The following is a 26,628-nucleotide window of genomic DNA, read 5'->3' as shown; positions in this document are numbered from 1 at the left end:
AATTAACCTACATTTAACCTACATTTAACAATTAACCTACAATTAACCTACAAGGAAGAAAGGTTTCGGCCCGAAACGTCGCCTATTTCCTTCACTCCATAGATGCTGCTGCACCCGCTGAGTTTCTCCAGCATTTTTGTGTACCTTCGATTTTCCATCATCTGCAGTTCCTTCTTAGACCTACAAACCTGTACGTCTTTGGAGTGTGGGAGGGAACCGGAGCACCCAGAGGAAACCCACACGGTCACAGGGAAAACGTACAAACTCCGTACAGACGGCACCCATCAAACATGGGTCTCTGGCGCTGTAAGGCAACTCTACCACTGCGTTATCATGCCGCCCTCTATTCTTATTCTGAACCTATTTATTATTTGCTATCACAGTATGAATCTTGGTTGGGTTGTATAAACCTGAACTTACCTGTCATTTCAGCAGTAATTAGATTCTCCACAACGTCTGAGGGTACAGAGCTGCAATATTATTGCAAGGCATGGAGGAGAGTAATTGTGCTACGTTGCAGATCACTGCACCATCGTCTATCATAAGTTAATTGCCTGATATTAGAAAATTTCCAGCACCATCTGAGTGTTGAAAGGTAAATTGAATTCTGACCAAGTGTTAGCTCGCTTTCTCTCTCTACAGATGCTACCCAATCTTTTGAGCACTTGCAACACAGTTTTATTTAAGTACAAGAAACATGGATTTTTAGCCAACATATGGTAGTAGGGTTAATACAACAGTTACAGTCTTCTCCTCTAGCCCAAGAAGTGACATTTCTTTCCAAGTGTAATCAGCTCAGTGTTGCAGCAATCACAAGAGATAGAATATCATCATATCCTTCATTTCAATCAAAAAGATTAATCTGAAATCTAAACCTTGTCCTTTCAATTCCCCTGTACGATGGCGCAGGTATTTGTGTAAATGAAATTCATATTAACAAATAAAAATGACAAATGCTCTGTATTTCAAATAAAAGCAGGAAATGCTGGGAATCCACAGCAGGTATTGTGAAGAGAGAAATATTCAATGTAGTATCACAATAAGGACACAAAGTGCTGGAGTAACTCAGCAGGTCAGCCAGCATCTCCGGAGAACATGGAAGGTGACGTTTTGGGTGAAGACTCTTCTTCAGAATCCAGAAGGTCTCAACCCGAAACATCACCTACCCATGTTCTCCAGAGATGCTGCCTGACCTGCTGAGTTACTCCAGTATTTTGTGTTCTTTTGTCAATTAACGGCATCTGCAGTTCCTTGTTTCTACAACCATAGTATCAAATCTGTTTCTCTATCCACTTTCTGAGAATTTCCAGCATTTTCTGGTCTCGCATGATACATACAATCTGTATGAAATAATGAAGGCAAAATTGTTATCAGGAAAACTTGTGTAAACCTGCCTTACCAAAATCTTTTTGTTAAGTTTTACTATTTGAATGCTTGCCACAACAGATAGCATATGGATTAGCCAAAACACAGGCTTGGACGGTGAACAAAGCAGAGCCTGTATCATCAGCACAGGTCCACCATGTCCTGCAGACTGGGCACTGCCTTCCTGGCAGCTTAGTGGGCAAACATCCTTGCCCCTCAGTGAGAAGCAGCACCAATGGAACTAGACATCATTCAAACATAATTACAGATCTTCAGACGAAATGTGTAGGAAGGAACTGAAGATGCTGATTTAAACCGAAGATCGACAAACTGCTGGAATAACTCACGGGACAGGCGGTATCTCGGGAGAGAAGGAATGGGTGATGTTTCGGGTCAAAACCCTTCGTCAGACTCAGGTTGAGCCACTTCTTCAGGGGAAAGGGACATGAGAGATATAGACTGTGATGTAGAGATATATAGAACAAATGAATAAAGGATATTCAAAAAAGTGATGATGATATCGGAAACAGGCCATTGTTAGCTGTTTGCTAGGTGAGAACGAGAAGCTGGTGCGACTTGAGTGCGGGAACGGACAGAGAGAAAGGGAATGCAGGGGTTACTTGAAGTTAGAGAAATCATATTCATACCACTGGGTTGTAAGCTGCCCAAGTGAAATATGAGATGCAGTTCCTCCAATTTGAGTCTAGCCTCGCTCTGACAATGGAGGAAGCCTGGGTCTGAGTTACTCCAGCACTTTCTGTCTATTTACAGACCCCCAGAATTGATTTGATGATGACTGATGATATGAATGCACTAGAAGTTATCTAACAATTCTCTTCAAGTTATGACCTAGAATGAGCTTTGTATTAGAATGTATTGCCTATGTAAAAATACCAGGACAATCTCCTGCAGTTGTTTGAGGTTTTGTGGACAATGTCTTTGTTGCTGATTGGTGCATGTTGGTGCTTAAAATGATGATATTCAGGATGAGGGGCATAGGCCAGGCCAAGCCAGGCTGAATTGTAGCTCTAGTCTCTATGGCAGAGCAATATTGTAACTTGGTTTCCTTCCGCATTGGTGGAGATCAAAGGGAATTTCCAGTAGGTGCATAATTGTATCTGCTGGAAATGATATTGTAGAAAAACATGTCCCTTTAGTCCATGGCAGGCTAGTATCATTGACTTGTTTATTTTCCAGCATAACTGAATCAAAATGAGCAAAATACATTCATTAACATTTTTTATGCTTTCTGTTTTCAATTCAGCCTGGGTTGCTGTGATATCTTGCAACAAAAATAAAGTGACCATTTTAAGGCAGTTCTAAAATAACACTTGTACTGGGTGCAAAGGCACCAAAATGAACAGATTAATATATTTAATAATGACTTTCATTTTAATTTGCTACAAAATGGATTAATGGTCCCCTATATAACTGGAAGGTGTTTATATATTTTTTTAATGAACTTGATGATCTAAAATCAGGTTGCTCAGTGGGGATGGGTTGATTAAAAATACTTGTGAACTTGTACTCAATTGTGTTTAAATTATCCATATAGTTTTAAAGCAGAAGTTTAAAATTGCTGACGAACGTTCATTGTAGCCCTTTGTTTGATTTTATGCAAATGAATTCAATGGAAGATTAGGGGAACGAGCATTTATTTAAATAGGGTGATTTTAGAGCCATTAGACTGAAACCAGAAAATTTGTTTAACTTTTTCATGACTCTGTATCGAGAATTATATCTCCGAGGGAAAGTAGGTATTTCCCACTTCGAACCTAGGAAGTTTGTCAGCATTTAAGACTTCTGCTTTAAAATTGTATAGATAAATTTGAAACCCATTTTCACGGGGTTTTAAAAAAATCAAAAGTCAGTCTATCATCACTGTTCAACTGGATTTTAGATTACCAAATTATTAAAAAAATAAACATTTTCCAGCTATATTTGGGCTCATTAATCAGTTGGGTAGCAAATTAAAATTAAAATAATTTTTACATAGAAACATAGAAAATAGGTGCAGGAGTACCTATTCTAGCCACCACCGCCATTCAATATAATCATAGCCGATCATCCACAATCAGTACCCCGTTCTGGCTTTTTTCCCATATCCCTTGATTCCTTTAGCCCTAAGAACAAAATCTTACTCTCTCTTGAAAACATTCAGTGAATTGGCCTCCACTGCCTTCTGTGGCAGAGAATTCCACAGATTCACAACTCTCTGTATTTTGCTCATTTTCCTCATCTCAGTCCTAAATGGCCTACCCCTTATTCTTAAACTGTGACCCTTGGTTCTGGACTCTCCCAACATGGGGAATATTTTTTCCTGTATCTAGCCTTTCCAATCCCTTAAGAGTTTTATATGTTTCTTTAAGATACATACTCATTTAAACCTGTTAATCTGTGCCTTATGGTGGCTTGCACACAAAGGTGTTATTTTAGAGCACCCTTGAAAGCCTTCAAAGGCTTACATTTTTTAAACAGATGCAAGAAATCATGGATACAGAAGGTGGATTGAGTGCATGCTCAGCAGAACATTTGGTTTCCACAGTCTTACGATTATTATGTTGTTGCACCTTCTGTACATCCAAACTCCCCACTTCAAACTGAGATCAAGTAGGATACAGATGATGACAGGAAATGTCTGAACAGCGTCACAACAACTAAAAGGAGAAGATGACTTACAATAGGAAGTTGCAACGTGCTGTTGCTGGAAAACATTCTTACCAAGGGATGTTATTTCTGCAATATCTTTCTTTTTCAGCCAACCTTTGAATTCAGTGGAAAACACAAAACCTCAAGCTGGTTTTTCAGAGCAACGTGGAAGGAATACTCTCTGCTAGAAAAGGAACCAGAAGAGGAAACTGATAGATAATCAAAAATTTGCAGGTGCTGAAAATCTGAAATGCAAACAGAAATTGCTAGGAGCACTCAGCCGCTCAGCAACATTCTGTGGAAATAGAAACAGAACTGATGGTTTTTGATCAAAAACCTATGATCATTTCTTCAAAGATGCAGCCAGATCTCTTGAGGGTTACCAGCATTTTCAAACAATTATGACTTGATTTTTTAAACTTCGCTTCGAGGCAAAACCAGAAGGGTTCATCACCATTTTCCCACCAGCCCCTAACAACAACAACTACACCCTCACTGTGCAGGAGCATGAAGTGAGGCGGGTGCTCAGGGTGGTGAACCCGAGGAAGGCTGCCGGCCCGGATGGCGTGACAGGAAGGGTTCTGAAGGAATGTGCAGACCAGCTCGCCGAGGTCTTCACGAAAATCTTCAACCTGTCCCTGTCCAAATCCATCATCCCACCGTGCCTGAAGTCTGCCACAATCATCCCACTACCAAAAAAGCCTGTTATCAGCGGCCTTAACGACTACCGACCGGTCGCTCTCACACCAGTCATCATGAAGTGTTTCGAGAGGCTGGTCCAGCAGCACATCAAAGCCAGCCTCCCGCCCCACCTTCGATCCACACCAGTTTGCCTACAGAGCAAATAGGTCCACTGAGGATGCCATCGCCACTGCTCTTCACACTGCACTGACCCACCTCGAACACCAGGGGAGCTATGTGAGGATGCTTTTCATTGACTTTAGCTCCGCCTTCAATACCATCATCCCCAGCAGACTGGTCACCAAACTCATGGATTTAGGACTCTCCCAACCCATCTGCCTCTGGATCAAGGACTTTCTGTCTAACCGCCCCCAGACCGTCAGACTGGGCCATCACCTCTCCACCCCCATCACACTCAGCACTGGCTCCCCACAGGGCTGTGTGTTGAGCCCCCTCCTCTACGCCCTCTACACCCACGATTGTGCCCCCCCCCCGCCCACTCCACCAACACCATCGTCAAGTTTGCGGACGACACGACTGTGGTTGGACGTATCTCAGGAGGAGATGAGACAGCCTACAGGGAGGAAGTCCAAAGACTGGCAGCGTGGTGTTCAGACAACAACCTCATCCTAAACACCACAAAAACAAAGGAAATGATCATAGACTTCCGTAAGAACAGTGCAGCCCCCAAACCCCTATTCATCAATGGGGACTGTGTGGAAAGGGTCTCAGACTTCAGATTCCTGGGCACACAAATTACGGAGGATCTCTCCTGGACTACAAACACCACCACAGCAGTCAAGAAGGCCCAGCAGCGACTCTACTTTCTGAGGATCCTCAGGAAAAACAACCTGGAGGAGAAGCTGCTGGTGTCCTTCTACCGCTGCTCCATCGAGAGTGTGCTGGCGTACTGTATAACCACATGGTATGCCAGCTGCTCTGCAGCGGACAGGAGAGCCCTTCAAAGGGTCATCAACACCGCACAAAAAATCACTGGCTGCCCACTGCCTTCCCTGAAGGACATCTTCAGCTCTCGCTGCCTTGGCAGGGCAGCCAACATCCTGAAGGACCCTTCCCACCCTGGACACAACCTGTTCCACCTGCTGCCCTCTGGCAGACGGTACAGGTCTTTCAAAACTCGCACAAACAGACTCAGAGACAGCTTCTACCCCATAGCCATACGTGAACTTAACAATGCAAAATAAGTAATAACACTCACATTCAACTGAATGGTTCTACCTCAGCTGCTATTGTTATTTATCTGTAATTTTTTTTAAATATGTATATATTTTTACCTTTTCTTATATATTTAAAATTGCTCTTGTGAATCGCACCGTGGGATTGACTTTTAAATTTTGTTGTACCATGTGCAATGACAATAAAGAGATTCATTCATTCATTCATTCATTCATTGATGATTCTTTCTTCAGCACTGCACACATGAAATTAGTTTCCTGGAGTTTAACATGGTAAGAAGGTAGAAGGTACAGGAGCCTGAAGACTGCAACAACCAAGTTCAGGAATAGCTACTCCCCACAGCCATCAGGCTATTAAACCTGGCTCGGATAAAACTCTGATTATTGGTGGCCCATTATCTGCTATTTACACGTTATCAGTTTTTTTATTCATGTGTGTATATATTTATATTGTGGTAAATGGACACACTGATCTGTTTTGTAGTAAATGCCTATTATGTTCTGTATGCTAAGCAAAGCAAAAATTTCATTGTCCTATCAGGGACACATGACAATAAACTCACTTGAACTTGAACTTGAACTAAGAATGGGCGCCAGTCCATTTGCACCATTTGGAAATTGGACTGAAAAGTCAACGTTATGCTGTGCATGTAATGATGTCAAGTGACACCGTTTTAGAGCAATACTGATAGAAATTAGAAACAAAGAACTGTAGATGCTGGTTTATATAAAAAGACACAAGGTGCTGGAATAACTCAGTGGGTCAGTCAGCATCTGCGTTGAACATTTATAAGCAATTCATGTTCTTCAGAAATGCTCCCTGACCCCCCACTGAGTCACCCCAGAACTTTGACTCCTTTTCTGAAAGATATTAGGTCATGTTGTTCAAAAGCACATCCCGACCCCAAACAAGTTCACTGACCTGGAATAGTTATGCCCCTGTCCCACTTAGGAAACCTGGACCGAAACCTCTGGAGACTTTGCACCCCACCCAAGGTTTCTGTGCGGTTCCCGGAGGTTGCAGGTGGTTGCCGGAGGTTGAAGGTGGTGGAAGCAGATAGGGAGACTGACAAAAACCTCTGGGAACCGCACGGAAACTTTGGGTGGGGCGCAAAGTCTCCAGAGGTTTCCGTCCAGGTTTCCTAAGTGGGACAGGGGTATTACCGGCCTGTTCCACTTAGGCGACTCTTTAGGCGACTGCCAGGGACTAGTTTTAAAGGAATTCACCGACGACACCTGGCGACAATGTACAAAGCACCTACGACAACCTACGACAGCAGAAATTGTCGCCACTTTCGCCGGCAGTAGCCTGTAGTCGCCTTAGTGGAACAGGCCCATAACTATGCGTTGTTCCTGCCTGCTCTGCTGAGTATTCCCAGCAGTTTCTGTTTTAGTTCAGTGCCTGCTGTACTTTAGCTGTTGGTCTTTACACTGTTGCATGATCCTCAGTTGTATAATGTTGCTGCAGTTCGGCTGGAATTTTGGTCAGTTTCCCTCAGAAGATGGCACCAAGTGTGGCCTTCCCACATGTTCATGAGTGGATCTGTAAGTTTGAAACTTGAGGCAGGAAACATGTTCCCGATGTTGGGGGAGTCCAGAACTAGGGGCCACAGTTTAAGAATAAGGAATAAGCCATTTAGAACGGAGACGAGGAAATACATTTTCTCACAGAGAGTTATGAGTCTGTGGAATTCTCTGCCTCAGAGGGCGGTGGAGGCAGGTTCTCTGGATGCTTTCAAGAGAGAGCAAGATAGGGCTCTTAAAAATAGCGGAGTCAGGGGATGTGGAGAGAAGGCAGGAACGGGGTACTGATTGTGGATGATCAGCCATGATCACATTGAATGACGGTACTGGCTCGAAGGGCCAAATGACCTACTCCTGCACCTATTGTCTCTTGTAGATAATAGACAATAGCTCTTTCATCAATTTGCTTCCATATTTAACCACTTCAGGAATCCAACTGTGGAACATGGAGAATCACGATGAATCTCAGAACAGATTTTGGGGGATGTCTCAAAAGACATGTCAGTTTACACCCAGTACCAAGAAAATGTTGAATGGATCAGAATTCCTGCAAGGGACAAAGATCGCATGAGGTTACTTATGTGTGTTTAATTGCTTATTTGGTTTATACCATTTTAATATTTCTTAACTAATTTTAAGAATTCTAGTTGTTACTTTTAAAAGAATAAAATGTGCCGTTGAACAACTTTCAATGCGAATTTCAAAAACATTTAAAGTTTTGACAGGCTTGACAGTCAACTAAGCGAAGGGCTTTAGTTGGGCAGCTGCCAATAGTTTCAGCAGGTTCATGATTAAGCTTGTTTTGCAAATCACCCCACCCAACCAGCATGGTCTCAACAATGGTGGTACAGTGACACAGCAGTAGAGCTGCTGCCTCACAGAGTCAGAGTCACAAGTTCAATCCTGACTATGGATGCCGTCTGTGTGGAGTTTGTACGTTCTCCCAGTGACGGCGTGGGTTTTTTCCGGTTTCCTCCCACGTTCCAAAGACGTGCAAGTTTGTCGGTACATTGGCTTCTGTAAATTGCCCCGAGTGTGTATGATATGAAAGTGGGACAACATAGAACTAGTGTCTGGGTAATTGATGGTTGCCCTGGACTTGGTGGGCAGAAAGGCCTGTTTCCACGCTGTTATTTCTGAATGAAACCAAATCTGCCCTGCTCATCGCCACCTGGAACGGACCAGGCTCACTTCAGTAACTGATACAGGGTAACAGCAATTGTTGTTTTGACTAACCACACAAGTCAGCAACAAGTGCCAGCAATTCACAGCTGTCAGGAACATTCAGAATAAATATCCATTGTGGCTTAAACGATTATGGTAGAAATACATTTTAGAGCACAAATGCCAAGTGGATGTCATTGAGTATGTGATTGCAAAGGGGGTGGGGGGAGGATTACACTAACTTGATATTCGGTTCAATTAACTTGAATGGGACTCCAGTTGTTTAGTGCTGGCAAGTAGAATTTATACATATATTTTTTAAGGTAGACACAAAATACTGGAGTAACTCAGCGGGACAGGCAGCATCTCTGGAGAGAAGGAATGGGTGACATTTCGGGTCAAGGCCTCTCTTCAGACCTCGTATATTTTTCATTGTCTTTAAATGAAGTCATAATTTTTGACAGTATTTCACATAAAACAATGCACAGTGTGACCAAGCAATAAAATCGCACCAAATTTCTTCCACTACAAGGGGCTCCTGGTTACGTCCCTGATTAACCATTTCAATTCCTGACCATTCCATTCCCTCCCAATATCATCATCAAAGGACTGAATTTACATTTGGCTTTGAATTAAAATTAATTGTTACTATTTCATATCTTCTTCTTCGACCGTCTCTTGGGACCAAGGATGATTTACTTCCACTCCTCTTTGGTGCATTCATTGCTGTCCACGGAGGCTGAAGTGGGAGCTGCAGGCTGGTCCACAGATGGGGTAGGTGGTGGCGGACGGGACAAGTGACTGGAGACACAAGGAACTCCGAGACGCAGGACATCTTGAGCAAAACACTAAGTGCTGGAAGAATTCAGCAGGTCTGGCATCATCTTCGAGGGTAGACACGAAATGCTGGAGTTACCCAGCGGGACAGGCAGCATCTCTGGAGAGAAAGACTGGGTGATGTTTCAGGTCGAGACCCTTCTTTACCATCTTGGGAGGAATGGTCAGGTCCGGGCCCTCTTTCAGGCACGAGTCTGACCCCCTGAGTTCCTCCAACACTCTGTGTTTTATTGTGGCAAGTGATCCCTCTGCCACCTACACAGGACATTTGTGAGATCTTAATGCATGGCTTCAAGTCCTGAGGATCTCAATGCCATCCTGAATGTTTTGTTTCCACTTTGAATGATTATAGGTCAAAGGTTTCCATATAACCATATAACCATATAACAATTACAGCACGGAAACAGGCCATCTCCGCCCTACAAGTCCATGCCGAACAAATTTTTTTTCCCCTTAGTCCCACCTGCCTGCACTCGTACCATAACCCTCCATTCCCTTCTCATCCATATGCCTATCCAATTTATTTTTAAATGATACCAATGAACCTGCCTCCACCACTTCCACTGGGAGCTCATTCCACACCGCCACCACTCTCTGCGTAAAGAAGTTCCCCCTCATATTACCCCTAAACTTCTGTCCCTTAATTCTGAAGTCATGTCCTCTTGTTTGAATCTTCCCTATTCTCAAAGGGAAAAGCTTGTCCACATCAACTCGGTCTATCCCTCTCATCATTTTAAAGACCTCTATCAGGTCCCCCCTTAACCTTCTGCACTCCAGAGATTAAAGACCTAACTTATTCAACCTATCTCTGTAACTTAGTTGTTGAAACCCAGGCAACATTCTAGTAAATCTCCTCTGTATTTTGTTCACATCCTTCCTATAATTTGGCGACCAAAATTGTACACCATACTCCAGATTTGGTCTCACCAATGCCTTGTACAATTTTAACATTACATCCCAGCTTCTATACTCAATGCTCTGATTTATAAAGGCTAGCATACCAAAAGCTTTCTTTACCACCCTATCTATATGAGATTCCACCTTCAAGGAACTATGCACGGTTATACCCAGATCCCTCTGTTCAACTGTATTCTTCAATTCCCTACTATTTACCATGTACGTCCTATTTTGATTTGTCCTGCCAAGGTGTAGCACCTCACATTTATCAGCATTAAACTCCATCTGCCATCTTTCAGCCCATTTTTCCAAATGGCCTAAATCACTCTGTAGACTTTGGAAATCCTCTTCATTATCCACAACACCCCCTATCTTGGTATCATCTGCATACTTACTAATCCAATTTACCACACCTTCATCCAGATCATTGATGTATATGACAAACAACAAAGGACCCAACACAGATCCCTGAGGCACCCCACTAGTCACCTGCCTCCAACCCGACAAACAGCCATCCACCATTACCCTCTGGCTTCTCCCATTCAGCCACTGTTGAATCCATCTTGCTATTCCTGCATTTATACCCAACAGTTGAACCTTCTTAACCAACCTTCCATGAGGAACCTTGTCAAAGGCCTTACTAAAGTTTCAAAATCATTGGAGTTGTTACACTTCAAAAAAAGATTCTAATGTGCTTCCTTCATATAATACTAGGTAAATCAACCAGTGGTTTGACTAGGAATAGGAATACTTTCTTGTCACATGTGACTAGGCACAGTGAAATTTGTATACCCAATGCATTCCCAATGTATGCAGCCACCTAGGGTGCTGACAAAATTACAAAGCACGCCGGCTCCTCCTTTTGTCCCCCCCCCCCAACCCGTCCCCCATGCTAGGTCTCCATTGTCCTTTGACACCCCCCCCCCCCCCCCCCCCTCCCTATTGTCCATTGTTCTCCCCCCACCTCTCCCCCATGCCGGGTCCTCCATAGTTCTTCCCCTCCCCCCCCTCACGGTGGTTCTCCACGTTCCCATCGACCACGGGTCGACCATTGCTGCCGCCGTGAGGCCTCACCACCGCCGAGGACCCATCGTCGCAGGCAGCAGAGCTACATGAATGGCTAGCACTATTGAGTTGGTGTTATTGTCTTCAGTTCTTGCAGGTATAGTTCAGACTTTTGAAATGAAATGCCAAATACCAACATAATCAATGAGGATTGATCAATGAATTCCTTTAAGAAGATGAGGAGGAATTTCATTAAAGGGTGGTGATTCTGTCAAATTATTTGCCACAGGAGGCTGTGGAGGCCAAGTCAATGGATATTTTTAAGGCATAGAAAGATAGATTCTAGATTAGTACAGGTGTCAGAGGTTATGGGGAGGAGGCAGTAGAATGGATTTAGGATAGACCGATCAGCCATGATTGAATGGCAGAGTAGATTTGATGGGCCGAATGGCCTTATTCTGATCCTATCACTTATGACCTTAATATATAAGAACTTCCAAAAAGTCCTCTCGTTGAAATATTAACTGTGTGCTTCTCATTCCACAGACACCATGTGATCGGGTCAGTACTTTTTTTCTTTTTGAAGTAGGTTATGAACTTTTAAAGACGGGTCAGATCCTTGTGGGGTGAAAGGAAATGAAAGTGAGGTGATGATTGTATATCCTATTTTAGTCAGTGACATAAGCACCCACGTATAGAAAATGATGAGAGGCATACATAGGGTAGACAGTCAGAACCCTTTTCCCAGAATGGAAACATTCAAATAGCGGAGTGCATTGCTTTAAGGGGAGTGGGGCAAAGTTTAAAGGAGATGTGTGGGGAAAGTTTTTTATACGGAGGGCGGTAAGTGCTTGGAATGTGTTGCCGCAGGTGGTGATTGAGGTAGATATGATGGTGGCACTTAGGAGACTTTTGGTTTGGCATATGTATATATAGAGAATGGAGAAATGTGGATTATGTGCATGTGTTTATAAGATGTGGTCTTGGCATCATGTTTGGCACAGACATTGTGGGCCAAAGGACCTTTTTTTGTGAATTTCTGTTCCATGTTCTACATACCTGTCTTCCCAAAAGCTAAGAAGAAATCTTGATTACAAATCCTTTGATTGTTCAATCCATTCTCCACCAATTCTAACAACAATATAACTGAGACAATGTATGGAGACGTAAATCCAAGCAGCATGTGGGCACACACAGGCATATTTTCCTTACAGCTGTTCAGTTCGCAACAGGATGAGATATAACTTCATATGAAAGGAAGTGTCATCGTATTTTAATTGCAGAAAGAGGAAGAGAAAAAGAACGAGGGAGTCAAAGGTTCAAAGGTTTCAAAGGTCTTTTATTGTCACATGTACCAATTAAGGTACAGTGATATGCGAATTACCATACAGCCATATGATTAAAAAAAGCAACAAGACACAAAACTGCATAGAAGTTAACATAAGCATCTACCACAGCGATTCCCCACATTCCTCACTGTGATGGAAGGCAAAAAAGTCAAATTTTCTTCAGAGCAAATTTAAAATATTAGTGTAAAAAGCAACAGAGAAGCTCGAAAGAGAGGAGAGACGATTTACGAGGATGTTGCCGGAACTTGAGGGACTGAATTATAGGGGAAAGACATAAGTCTTTAGCACCTAATTGAACGCAGCCACGAGGATCTGGTTTACAAAATGCAATTGCTGATGCTGGAGCAACTCAGTGGGTCAGGCTACAGGGGCCATCCACCTGGTTGCCTCAATGAAGGAGTCTTGGTCCTGCTCCACTGCCACTGTAAGGGCACATACAAATTAAAGGAACACCTCTCATATTTTCTTGGGTAGCTTACAACCCAATGGTATGATACACTGAATTCTTCAATTTTAGCTCTTGACCCAAATCATCCCCCAGCCATTCTTTTACCCCTTCTTTTCCCTATGCTCTACCTGGATGGACACTCATTTCTCCCACTATCCCACCTGCTTTTCCCATTCCCCTTCCACAAATATCCCTCCCTCTGCTGCACAATTTACGCTTTTTGTCTTCTTTTCATCGCTGGCTTTTGTGCACTTATCTACCACCCCCCCTTTTCCTCATCATGGTGGCATAGTGGTAGAGTTACTGCCTTGCATGCACCAAATCCCCGGGTCCCAGTTTGATCCTGACTTTGGGTAACTTGTCTGTACGGAGCTTGTACAGCAACTTCTCTCCATGACCTGCCTGGCTTTTCTCCAAGATCCTCGGTTTCCTCCCACACTCCAAAGACGTGATGGTTTGTAAGTTAATTGGCCTGGTATAAATGTAAATTGTCCTTAGTGTGTGTAGATAGTGTTAGTGTGCAGGGATCGTTGGTCAGTGCGGACTCGGTGGACCGAAGGGCCTGTTTCCGCGCCGTTCCTCCAAACTAAACTAAACACCTGTATCCACCTATCACTTAAAATGCTGGAGTAGCTCAGCAGGTCAAACAGCACCTCTGGAGGACATGGAGAGGTGACGTTTCAGGTCTGGACCCTTGTTCAGACCTGAACCGAAACATCACCTAACTATGTTCTCTGATTGACCTTCTGAGTTGCTCCAGTATTTTGTGTCCTTTTTTTGTCCCTTGTATCTCCACTTGCCAGGATTTTTCCTGTCCAAGACTTCCCTCCAACTTTCTCTTCGCTTCTATAATCAATCAGAAGAAAGGTCCCAACCCCGAAAAGAGAGCTATCCATGTTCTCCAAAGATGCTGCCTGAGCCGCCGAGTTACTCCAGTTCTTTATGAACTCATTCAATGCGATGGGCAGCAGATGGAGCCCGTGAGGCGTCAGAGGAATCGATGCACTCTGCAAATGCAACATACCTTTCGACAACTTGTTGGTTTTGCATAGATCGCATCAACGCCGCTTCCGGATCTAGATTTTTTTTTAAAGTAAAGCATTTCGGCCAACTTCCTCATGCAGCTAAATAGCGGAACATGCAAGATGAATGCGTTGCAGCCATGAATGCCTTTCGCCGGACGGCCCTCTGTGTGTGTGCAAAGTGAGAAGAAAGGTGCTTTTCCCCCCCCCCCCCCCCTTGTCCCCGCACAAAGTTTCCAGATAATGGTGTTCGATGCAAGTTAATCTGTAACCTCGCCGTGCACGGGAGAGGCGGCAGCGGCTGGGAGACGGGCGGCGGAGCTGGTTTCATTTCAGTGTCGGAAGGAGCTGGGCTTGAAGATCCGAGGCTGTACAGATAGAGTGAGTGAGTGAGAGAGGGAAGGGAACAATGTCTTGGAACAGGGACGGGCTGGATGCTATGTCGGAGCCGGAGAAGAGCCAGCTGAAGCGGACCTTGGAGCTGGGTGCCGTTATGACCGTGTTCAGCCTGAGGAAGTCCCAGCCCGAGAGGAGAACCTTGCAGGTGATCATGGAGACTCAGCAACTCTCCTGGAATAGGACGGCGGACAAGATCGAGGGTGTCCGTGAGTATCTCACTTTACAGATCCTCCTGCTCCCTTATTTCAGACCATCGCCCCCCAACACACACTCCAACTGCTCTCCACTTGGACCTCCCAAAACTATCAGTTACTTGCCTCCACCTAAATCGTTTCCGTTTAGTCAACATTGGTTGGATTTGATAGTCATTGCAAAGTTCATCGTTGATGGTTGACTGATCAACGGGCTGGCGTTAAGTGCGCCCCATATTAGAGACGTTGATGAATGCTCCAGTGAGCTGCACATATTCTTCGAAATGGGCGTATTGCTTGCAAGTGAAAGGACAATGTAATGAAAGGCAGAGGTAGAGTGGATGTGGAAAGGATGTTTCCACTGGTGGGAGAATCTTGGACCAGAGGTCATCGCCTCAGAATTAAAGGGCGCTCTTTTAGAAATGAGGTGAGGAGGAACTTCTTTAGTCAGAGGGTAGTTAATCTGTGGAACTCATTGCCACATAGGGATGTGGAGGCCAAATCAGTGGATATTTTTAAGGCAGAGATAGACAAATTCTTGTTTAGAACTGGTGTCGAGGGTTATGGGGAGAAGGCATGAAAATGGGGTTAGGAGGCAGAGATCAGCCATGATTGAATGGGTGGGTGGACACAATAGACAATAGGTGCAGGAGTAGGCCATTCGGCCCTTCGAGCCAGCACCGCCATTCAATGTGATCATGGCTGATCATCCCCAATCAGTACCCCGTTCCTGCCTTCTCCCCATATCCCCTGACCCCGCTATTTTTAAGAGCCCTATCTAGCTCTCCCTTGAAAGCATCCAGAGAACCTGCCTCCACCACCCTCTGAGGCAGAGAAATCCACAGACTCACCACACTCTGTGAAAAAAAGTGTTTCCTCGTCTCCGTTTTAAATGGCTTGCTCCTTATTCTTGACTCAATGGGCCGATAACTCCCATAACTTGTGAACTTGTGAAGTGCTGGTCAGGTCAACGTGTGTTGCACGATTCAGTCCCCATGTTGAGATGGGAACAAGATGTAGTAGATTGCGTTTGAGACTGTGGGCCTCTGAGATATCACATGGGGATATGAGAGGCAGTCTGGGCTGGGATGGCTTTCTTAGAGCAAAGGAGACGGAAGGAAGATTTCATTGGGCTGCTTAAAATTCCTAGAAAGAAAAGAGTAATTTCCTTTAATGCTGTGGTCAGTAACTTGAGACATTGGTTTAAGTTAATTGGCTGAAGGGTCCAGGGGTTTGTTGAGATGAATTAATTTCACCCAACATGTGGGGGGATTCTAGAATTCTCTGCAAAGCATGGCTGAGAATGCAACTCAAGCTTCTTATCAGTACTGTTGTATTACAAATAAACCATTCGCCACTTTCCGACCAGTAGCTTGTAACAACTTGTGTTCATGACACCAAAATGGTCTTTCATTACGGATATATAAGATAATTCAAAATGCATTTGTGGCCAGTGTATTCACAATGATAGATACAAAGTGCTGGAGTAACTCAGCGGGTCAGGCAGCATCTCTGGAGAAAAAGGATGGGTGACATTTTGGGTCGGGACCCTTGGCGCAATGAGTCACGTGGTCCACCTCTACTGCAGAAATTTCCATTATTTGATGAAACAAACATGGTGGGAGTATGGTATTAGTGCAGTTATATGGACAATTATTGGACTTGCAACATGGTAGAATGGGAACACTTACACAAAGTATCGCAATATAAAATGGAGGTGGGTGTTTTCTTCCCTTTCACCCACAATAATTCTCGTTGGTGCTACCTCACAGCATCAGAGACCCTCATTCGATCTTGACCACTGGCGTTGTCTGTGTGGAGCGCGCACTTTCGTCCTGTGACCATGTAAGGGTTTCCCCGGGTGCTCTGATTTCCTTCCACTACTCAAAGACCTGTGGGTTTGTAACTTAATTGACCTCCGTAAATTTCCCCTATTGTTTTGAACGTGGGATAAAGTAGAACTAGTGTAAGCGGGTGATCGATGATCAGCATGAATGAGGTAGGTCAAAGGGCCCGTTTCCATGCTGTACCTCTTAAACTAAAAGTAACGTCTCACCTAAGGTATGCCAGCAATCCCAGAGGACAGTGAACACAAGAACAGAGGGAGAAGGAATTGGGACTAGAAGTGGGACATGACCTCCAGCCTGTCTCACCACTCAATATGATCATAGCTAATTAAGCCCAGGCCTCAACTCCTTTTTTGTGGCAGTTCCCCTTAGCGCTCAATTCCTTAATCTTTGAAATATTTATTTCCACCTTAAATACTTATAATGTTCTGATGGGTACCAACCTTTGAGGCAGATAATTCTACAGATTACCCACTACGAAAATACATTTCTGTGCACCTCACCTTATCTTGTATCTATATCCCCTTGTTCTTGTGTTAATGAAAACATCTCAATGTTTAGACCATCAAGCTGCTTGTGTCATCTCAATATTTTTTGGTGTTATTTGCTTGTTATTGAGTATTCACAAATTAAGTTTCTAAAACCACCATTGCTTTGTTAATATTTGCAGTTTAGCATTAATGGAAGAAAATTAACGCCAACTTTATTTGGAAACAATATGCCCATTTAAACACTCTGTTAATTTCCTTGAATTTGACGCACAATTATTTGCATTTACTGTCAGAGTATTGTTGCACAATGGGTTTCTTAAGAAGCTCAACTTTTAAAAATGTGTTCAAGTCACTTATGTATTCAATGCAGTCTTCAATATCGTTCATACTTATTGGAGCCAGCGATCCAGATGTCAACCTTATGCTCCATATTAAAGCTTTAACTCCACACATCTTACCCCAGAGTTTTGACCCAAGGCGCTAAATCATGGTGAATGCCAAGTCGATTAGCTTCCTGAGTAAAATGAAAGCAAACATTTAGTGAGAGTGGGAAGTATATGCAGAGGTGGAAGGAGGTGCTTAGTATGTTAAACCATGTTGCAAACACATAACCCAGCAAGTAAAGAAATTTCAAATGTAATGAGAAATAATATTTAAAAAATAAATTAAATAACTGGAAAAAACATATATGAAAGAGGTTTAAATTACATTAAATAAAACATACCACATAAATAATAAATATATAGATGAAGGAAAATATATAGGGGAAGGCAAGATAATGGGAAAGCTGAGATCTAGTGCTTATAGTGTCCGTTGCTGACACTCAAGCCTTGAGTTTCTTAGCTTGAGGAACAACTGGAATCATAGGAAATGCATGGACATCCAGCAATACTTCCCCGGAAGCAACGGACTCTAAAACTCTTTCCTCAGGAGGCTTTCCCCGGAACTCTTAGTTTCTCAATCTTTCACACATTCATCAATCTGATGTGGCTTGAATGGGGTAAGGAGATGTGTGGGATAGAGTAGGGTGGGAGAATGTATTGGAGGGGCTTTGAGCTTGGACGATGTTGGTAGGGCAATTGAGAACGTCTATGATAAGGATTTAATACGAATGCAGAAAACCAAAAGAATGAGTTGCACATAGCCATGTTGGATCATGACATAGTCAAGGCAAGTCGAATGTATTGACATATGCACAAATACAGTGAGCTGTAGGTACAATGAAAGTCTTGCTTGCAGCAGCATTGCAGACACACTGACACATTATGTCAAAAAATGAGTATTTTCTTAAATAAGTAATGATTATATTCCTCACCATAATGCATTTAGGAAAGAGAGGGAAGGAGAAAAGTAGGGGTTAGAATTGTTGTGTTGGTCAAAAACATTTTCATAATTCTGGAAATTGGTTATTTGATTAAGGCCTCAAAGGCAGAATATATTTGCGTAGAATTGAGGAACAATATGGGAACTGTTGTGCACTTGCTGTGTGCTGTTGTAGACAGCTGGAGTGTGAGAAGAAGAACAACTTTGCTGACAAGTTGTGGAAATGTGCAGGAATTCACAGTGGACCTCGATAAACCTGTAATAAAATCGGAACACACAGAAAACACACAACAGGTCAGGCAGAAACAGATGGAGAAACAGAGTTAAAGTTTCAGACTGAAGGTCTTTTAATGTTTAGTTTAGACTTTATACTTTAGAGATACAGCGTGGAAACAGGCTCTTCACCTCACCAAATCCGCTCCTACAAGCGATTATCTCATCCACTCGTACTATCCTACACACTAGGGACAATTTACAATTTTACAGAAATCAATTAACCTACAATCCAGCACTTCTTTAAAGTGTGGATTTAAACCTGAGCACCTGGAGGAAACCCACGCGGTCACAGGGAAAACGTACAAACTCCACACAGAGAGTCCCTGTAGCCAGGATTGAACACAGGTCTCTGGTGCTGGAAGGCAGCACCTCTACTGCTGTGCCACTGTGCTGCCCTTAGCTGAATGTTTTTTTACTTGAAACGTTTCTCGTTCCTTAGCTGCTTCCTGACCCGTTGAGTATTTTCTGAAATTGTTTCAAACTTACAGCATTATAATTTTGTTAAACATTTTCATTCGGTACCCTAATGTAGATTGGGAAAATAACAGTGCCGTAGACATTTGGAACTATATTTGAGGATAATTTTGATCAGAATGTTTCGAACAGGAGGATGAAGGAAGGAATGCTGGATCTATTTCAGGGAAACAAAATAAGACTGTTCAAAAGGAGACCAGACAAAAGACAACAATCATTGGTTTAGGATAGTCAGGGGAAAAGAAAAGAACATAACTATTGTGCAAATGCATAAACTTCCAATGTTCAATGGCCTGAATTATTTGGAATTACAGAGAGCTAAGTGAAACAGTAAATGGCCTGAGGGGGGATGATTTAGATTAAGACTGGACACATTTACCCGAGAATGAAAGAACTGCCATTCGGAATTGTAGCTGGTTACTTAATTAAAGATTTACAAATTAAATGTACCAGAAAAAGCTGCGGTCTTTTGAAGCGTGTGGGGTTTATGGCTAATCTGAATACTAAAAGTATTGGAGAGAACAAGGAAATTAAAAGGGCAAAGCAAACCTTTGAGAATAAATCAGAGGGTAACATAAAAATAGAATCTGAGATCCCTAAGTGTACATGCAATAAAGAGATTCCCAAAGGGGAGATAAAGGCAATGAGGACCAATAAAGGTCTTATGGCATTTGAGCTCTTTGCTAAGATGTTAAATATGTGCTTTCTATGTGCCCTCACTAAATAAGGGGACAGCTTACAACTTAAAGTTAGATAAAAAGCAATTGAAATATTAGATTGGATGAAATGTTTAAAAAAACTTTAGACAGGTACATGGATAGGGTAGGTTTAGAGGGATATGGGCCAAAAGCTGGCAGGTGGGACTTGTTTAGCCTGGGCACGTTGGTTGGTGTGGGCAAGTAGGGCTGAACGGCCTGGTTCCACGCTGTATGACTATGAAAATAGATAAAGAGGAGGCAATTGATTGTCAGTGCGAAAAATAAAATTCACAGATATGAACATAATGAATGGTGGGCTGGCCTTGAGTGTGAGGTGAGATAGTTCTTTGTACAGGAAGGAACTGCAGATGCTGGTTTAAACCAAAAATAGACACAAAATGCTGGAGTAACTCAGTGGGACAGGCCGCATCTCTGGAGAGAAGGAATGGGTGATGTTTCAGTTCGAGACCATTCTTCTGACTGAGAGTCAGACTGACTCTCAGTCTCAAGAAGGGACTTGACCCGAAACATCACCCATGAGTTAGTTCTTTGCTGGTTAGACAAGGCAATGGCAGAGAGGGGGGAGGGGGGGGGGGGGGGGAGTAGGTTGGGGTGCTAATTTGTGATCGCCTGGGAAAATAAACCAGGATGGAACAAGGGAGAGTAATAGTCTTCTTCTTTCATGTCCATCTTCCATGGTTCAAATGTTGACATCGCTGTCATTGTCCATCTTGAAAAGGACGCAAGCTTCCGGTGACAATCAGTGGGAGCCATCATTTGTTGCAATAGATGATGGTGATAGCAGAATTAGCTTGGGATACTTCCAGTTTCCGGCCCCGCGACGTGGATGCTTCTGCTTTGGGGCCAGAGCAATAGTGTGTAGAGGCCTGGAACAAACAAGAAGCATTACAATAATGTGTAGCTAGTTGGTTACAGGATAAGACAAGGCCATTTGAACTCTGACGTCCGAACCAGCCTGGGGCAAGAGATATCCATGTATTTCCATTCCGCTGCTGAGACCTTACAAGTTCTTTCCCTTCATCTACTTATTCAGGTCTCTTTTGTGTGCTCCCGTTAAAAATACCCCCACTACTTCCCTTGACAATACATTCCTGATCGTAACCACTGACAGTATCAAAACATTTTGTTCCCCTGTTACTTTGGTTGTACTTAACCTTTATCCTAATTCCCCTAGCTCTTGACTCCTCCGCCACTGGGAACTATTTCTCTCTATCTGCTGTGTCTTTCCACAGCAGGTATACTATGTCTTATGGATAGGAAAGGTTTAGAAGGATATATGTCAAACACAGGCAGGTGGGATTAGTACAGATGGGGCAACTTGGTTGGCATGGACATGTATGACTCTATGACTCTATACTCTATGTGTGGTTTAATACAATCTTAATCAGATCTCTGAAGAAGGGTTCTGACCCAAAATATCATCTGTCCACTCACTCCTCAGATGCTGTCTGGCCTCCTGAGGTTCTCCAGCAATTTGTTTTTTACTTAAGATTCCAGCACCTGTAATCTCTTGTGTCTCCTGACCGCTGCCCAACCTCTTTGTTCCAAAGTGAACCCCAGTTTCTCCACTCCATTCCCACACCCGAAGAGCTATCATCCATGGTATTATTTAGTTTAATCTTCTCTGCAAAGTGTAACATGCAGAACTGAATGTAATATTCCAGTTGTAGTTCGACAGTGTCATCCTGACTTCCGGGCTTATAAATATAAATAAATAATACAAATGATTAATAAAAAGCCCAGGATTTTATCAGTTTCTAAACCTGTCTTCTATATGAACTACGAGCAAACAATCCCATACCTTTCAGTTCTTTATCCTGTTAGTACTAAGTCTTTGATGATATATTTTCCCATTCCTCTCACTAAAATGTAACACCTCATATTTTGCAGGATGTTTAATCTCATTCTAGTCTTTTACTAAAGTTCTCACAGTTCACTGCCCTTCCAAGTTTTGTGTCATCTGCAGATCAGGACATTGGACACTATATGCCAAAGTCCAAATCATAAGAACATATTAAGAAAGTACCAACCTCTGGGGATCTCCCGTCTACACCTCCCTCCAGTCTCTCGGTTTCCTGTTACTCTGGCAGATTCCTCTCCACGATGCTCCGGCTTATTGCTGTCGGACTTTATGACATACCTCTTCTGTTTGACCTTATCAGATCCCTTTTGGAAACCCAGGTATGCCACGGCAATTGCATTTCCTTCACTCACCCTCTTTTCCACTTAATCAAAAAACTCTGTCAAGTTAATCAGAATTAATTTGTCTTCTGCTAGATCTCTCAAATCAATTGATACCTAGAGGCAACCTATATTCCTAAGTGGTAATAATTACATTGTTGAGAGAGTGGCTATATTGTTCCAAAAACTGGTGACAATCCACCAGTCAAATGCATAGACCGCAGAACAGCACTGGAACAGGCCCTTCAGCCCACAACGTCCATGCCGAAGATGATGTCAAGTTAAATTTATCTCCCCTGCCTGCATGTGATCCATATCTTTCCATTCCCTGCATATCCATGTGTCTTTTTAAATGCCACAATACTATTTGCCTTCACCACCACCCCTGGCAGAGTGTTCCAGACTCCGTGTGAAATAAAAATGTTCCCTGCACATTAAACATTGCCACTCTCACCTTAAAGCAGTGCCCCCTATCTTCAGTTTAAACCAGCATCTGCAGTTCCTTCCTACTATGCATCTGCCTTCTTTACAGCTCAAACGCATTCTTTAATATTACTAGTGGAAGCATTTGATAATATGACACCAAATTAACTTGGATTTGGTTACTAAAGGAAAGGCAACATAAATGTAATTAAAAAGTAATCTGGTTGGACTAACTTCATAGAGTTTACAGCCACAGAGTCATATAGTGCAGAAACAGGCCTCTTAGCCCACTGAGTCTGTGCCAACCATCGAGCAATGTTTACACCAATCCTGTCTTGACTCTTCATATGTTCAGCACATGCCCATCCAAGATCGCCATTCATCTATGCACTGTGGATGGCTTCCTGTGGCCTATTAACCTTCCAACCCCAGATCTTTGGGATGGGAAAGGAAATTGGAGCTCCTGGAGGAACTCGCATTGTAACACGAGGCACATGCAAACACCACACAGACAGGTAGCACTGGAGGCCAGGGTGGAGTCTCGATCATTGGTGCTGTCAGGCAGCTGTTGTACTGGAGGTGCTGCTCTGCGGATTTTTGGTGTGTGGCTGTGAAGTTGGCTTAGAGACAGAGAGCAGATGGTGAGAATGAGCAGTTTGTTTTTCAGACTGTTGGGAAATGCTGTCTTCTGGGATAACATTAGGACCAGTGCTTCTTTTAAAATGCATTAATGATCTGGATTCAGGAACAACTGACATTATTTCAAAGTTTGCACATAACCCCAAACTCAGATATGGAAAATGTTACAGTATTTCTGGAACTACACAATGCAGGAGGAAATTACATATTGTATGCATTCATTTATTTTGTTGGCAGTCTATTGCAGGAAAGGCAAGGTCTCAAAAGCACAAGCAGATTTCTAGGAAAATGTAAGGCACTTTAGGCGTAAAAATGTTGGATACCAAGTACTGTAAAGCCTCGTTATGATGAACCATGGGGGGAGGAAATGGTGTTATTGCCGATTGTCCGCTATAACTGAGTAAGGGATATGCCCCAACCACTGAACAGTCACTCTGTGAAACACGTTTTTTTCCATACAAAGTTCTTTTTAACAGCTGAAAATGTTTGTTACTGCAAGCTAAAAATACTAAAGGCTGTTTGTTACATTATTTAATAGAGTTGAATATCGATGGAAGCGACTGCTTGTCAATTTCAATGCCATGTCAATATCAATGCCTTGTCAATATCAATGCCTTGTCAATATCAATGCCATGTTAATTTCAATGCCTTGTCAATATCAATGCCTTGTCAATATCAATGCCTTGTCAATATCAATGCCTTGTCAATATCAATGCCATGTCAATATCAATGCCATGTCAATTTCAATGCCTTGACAATTTCAGTAGCCTTCCCATTGTAACTAGCAGCATGTGTCCTTAAAGAGACAGTCTGTTATAACTGAAATCCGTTATAAAAAGGTCTGTAATAAAGAGGGTTTACTGTGCAATCTTTTTGGTGAGTATTGACATTCTGCTTACAAGTTATGGAATGTTTTTAATATGACAGAAACAGTCATCAAGATGGAGGAATACAGTGCATATTTTAATAGATTTATAATATGCTATTAATAAGTACAGATGTTTAGCAGGAATTTGCTATGATTTCAACAGCACTAAGTCTTTAAAGGTTGCTTCCCTATCTCAGTTTGCAAGTTGTGCTTTGGCTGGTGTGGATTGCAAGCTTCATTTATTAACTTAGACAGGAAACGTATCACATTCCATGTTAGTTTGTAGGCAGAGGTTTATTGTGAAACACATTGTTAATTGTTCTGAGTATTTACAGTGCCTTTTGTTGTGAGGTAACAGTGACATATCTTCTTATTCATTATTCCAATTGGATCAGATCTTTTTCAAATGGTTCACTTTTCAAATATCAACATGGTTGTTTTTTAATTCATTCAGGAATATCGGTATTACTGCTAAAGCTAACAATTATTACCCATCCACGCCCATAATTGCTGGGCATGTGAAAGGCCATTTCAGAATCTGTTCTGTCGTTGTGGGTCTGAAGTCTTAAAATGGTTAGACAATGTGAAATCAGCATATTTCTTTTTCTAAAGGATATGTGAAGCAGACAGTTCAATGTAACAATCTGGTTGCATCATGGTTACTAGGAAGAAGGTATAGGAGTCTGAAAACCGTGACCTCCAGGTTCACAAACCAGCTTCCTCCCAACAACCATCAGGCTTTTGAACACTACAAAAAATGAACTAAACTATGAACTGGCTTGGTTGCACAGAGGACGTTTTACATTGATAACAGAATGTATAATGTGTTTGATGGGTAGAACTCTGCTTGCGTCCTCATACATATTATGGATGAGCTTTTAATAAGATGGAGGAAAATGGTGTAAGTCTCAATAGGTTCAAAATGTGCTATTAATAAATTGCTACTGTACAGATGTTCAGTGGATATTTGCATATGGTTTCTATAGCATAAACCTTTCTTAAAGCTGTTTCCTTTTCTCAATTTGTACGTTGCACTTTGAGCGCTTTTGTTTAACTTATGCCACACATGTACTCCTTTGAGTTAATAGAATAGCAGGTAGCTGATCAGAAGCCAGGACCTGCTTCTCTGTATTTTCAGGGGCACATTTGGCCTCTGTTGGGAGATGCACCTGATTGTTCGGTAACTCCTTGGTGACAATAATACAAAAACACTTCCCATTTGGAAAAAACACAATATTTTTCATAGGAATCAGCAGCCCAGACCAAAGAATTTCAGTGGCTTTGATGGACCAAGGGGTTTATTTGTAACCTCTTGACCCTTTCCATACGTTCCTAAATAGAAGTAAATGCAATGCTAGCATTTATTTTGAGAGGACTAGAATACAAAAACAGGGATGCAATGCTGAGGTTTTATAAGGCACTGTGCAGACTGCTTTTGGAGTATTGTGAGCAGTTTTTGGCCCCATATCTGAGGAAGGAAATCAAAGGGTCGATGGTGGAAAGGATCAAGAGCTTCAAATTCCTGGGCGTGCACATCTCTGAAGATCTCTGAGAACACTGATGCAATTTTAAAGAAAGCACATCAGCGCCTCTACTTCCTGAGAAGATCACGGAGAGTAGGTATGTCCAGGAGGACTCTCTCTAACTTCTACAGGTGCACAGTAGTGAGCATGCTGACCGGATGCATCGTGGCTTGGTTCGGCAACTTGAGTGCCCAGGAGCGGAAAAGACTACAAAAAGTAGTAAACACTGCCCAGTCCATCATCGGCTCTGACCTCCCTACCACCGAGGGGATCTATCACAGGCGCTGCCTCAAAAAGGCTGGCAGCATCGTCAAGGACCCACACCATCCTGGCCACACATTCATCTCCCTGCTACCTTCAGGTAGGATACAGGAGCCTGAAGACTGCAACATCCAGGTTCAGGAATAGCTACTTCTCCACAGCCATCAGGCTATTAAACTCAACATACAAAACTCTGAACATTTATAGCCCATTATCTGTTTATTTGCACTTTATCTGCTTATTTATTCATGTGTGTGTGTATATTTATATAATGGTATATGGACACACTGATCTGTTCTGTATTATTCATGCCTACTATATTCTGTTGTGCTGAAGTAAAGCAAGAATTTAATTGTCTTATCTGGGACACATGACAATAAACTCTCTTGAATCTCTTGAATCTTGAATCTTCAGGATGTGCTGGCATTGGAGAGACTCCGAGTCCAAAGGAGGTTTATGATAAAGATTCCAGGGATGATTAGGTTAACATATGATGAGCGTTTGATAGTACTGGGCCTGTACTATTTGTTTAAAAGGATGAGGGGAGAGTCTAGGACCAGAGGCCATATCCTCAGAATAAAAGATGTACCTTGTGAAAGGAGATAAGGAATTTCTCTAGTCAGAGAGTGGTGAATCTGTGGAATTAATTGCACTGATGCCTGTGGAGTCCAAGTCATTGGATATTTTTAAGGTGGAGATTGACAGATTCTGGATTAGTAAGGGTGTCGGGTTATAGGGAGAAGGCAGGAAAATGGGTTGAGATGGAAAGATAGATCAACCATGATTGAATGGTAAAGTAGAGATGCACCGATTGCCCTAATTCTTCTTCTTTTGAGCTGATGAACTTATTATATAATGCATTGTTGACTGTTATAA

General features: G+C 42.6%; 1 protein-coding gene across 1 annotated transcript in view; it reads left to right on the top strand.

Moving 5' to 3' along the window:
• The first annotated feature begins 13,888 nt into the window (after positions 1-13,888).
• plcg2 (phospholipase C, gamma 2) overlaps positions 13,889-26,628 on the top strand; it is a 192,054-nt gene continuing 179,314 nt past the window's right edge. Inside the window, exon 1 of the mRNA XM_055648937.1 lies at positions 13,889-14,742. Coding sequence (XP_055504912.1) covers positions 14,547-14,742 — 196 coding nt within the window. The 5' untranslated portion in view covers positions 13,889-14,546. The remainder of the gene's footprint in view (positions 14,743-26,628) is intronic.

Source organism: Leucoraja erinacea, chromosome 17 (genome assembly GCF_028641065.1).
Source record: "Leucoraja erinacea ecotype New England chromosome 17, Leri_hhj_1, whole genome shotgun sequence".
Lineage (NCBI taxonomy): Eukaryota > Metazoa > Chordata > Chondrichthyes > Rajiformes > Rajidae > Leucoraja > Leucoraja erinaceus.
Note: the sequence above shows the minus strand (reverse complement) of the source record. Positions and strands in the feature narration are given on the sequence as shown.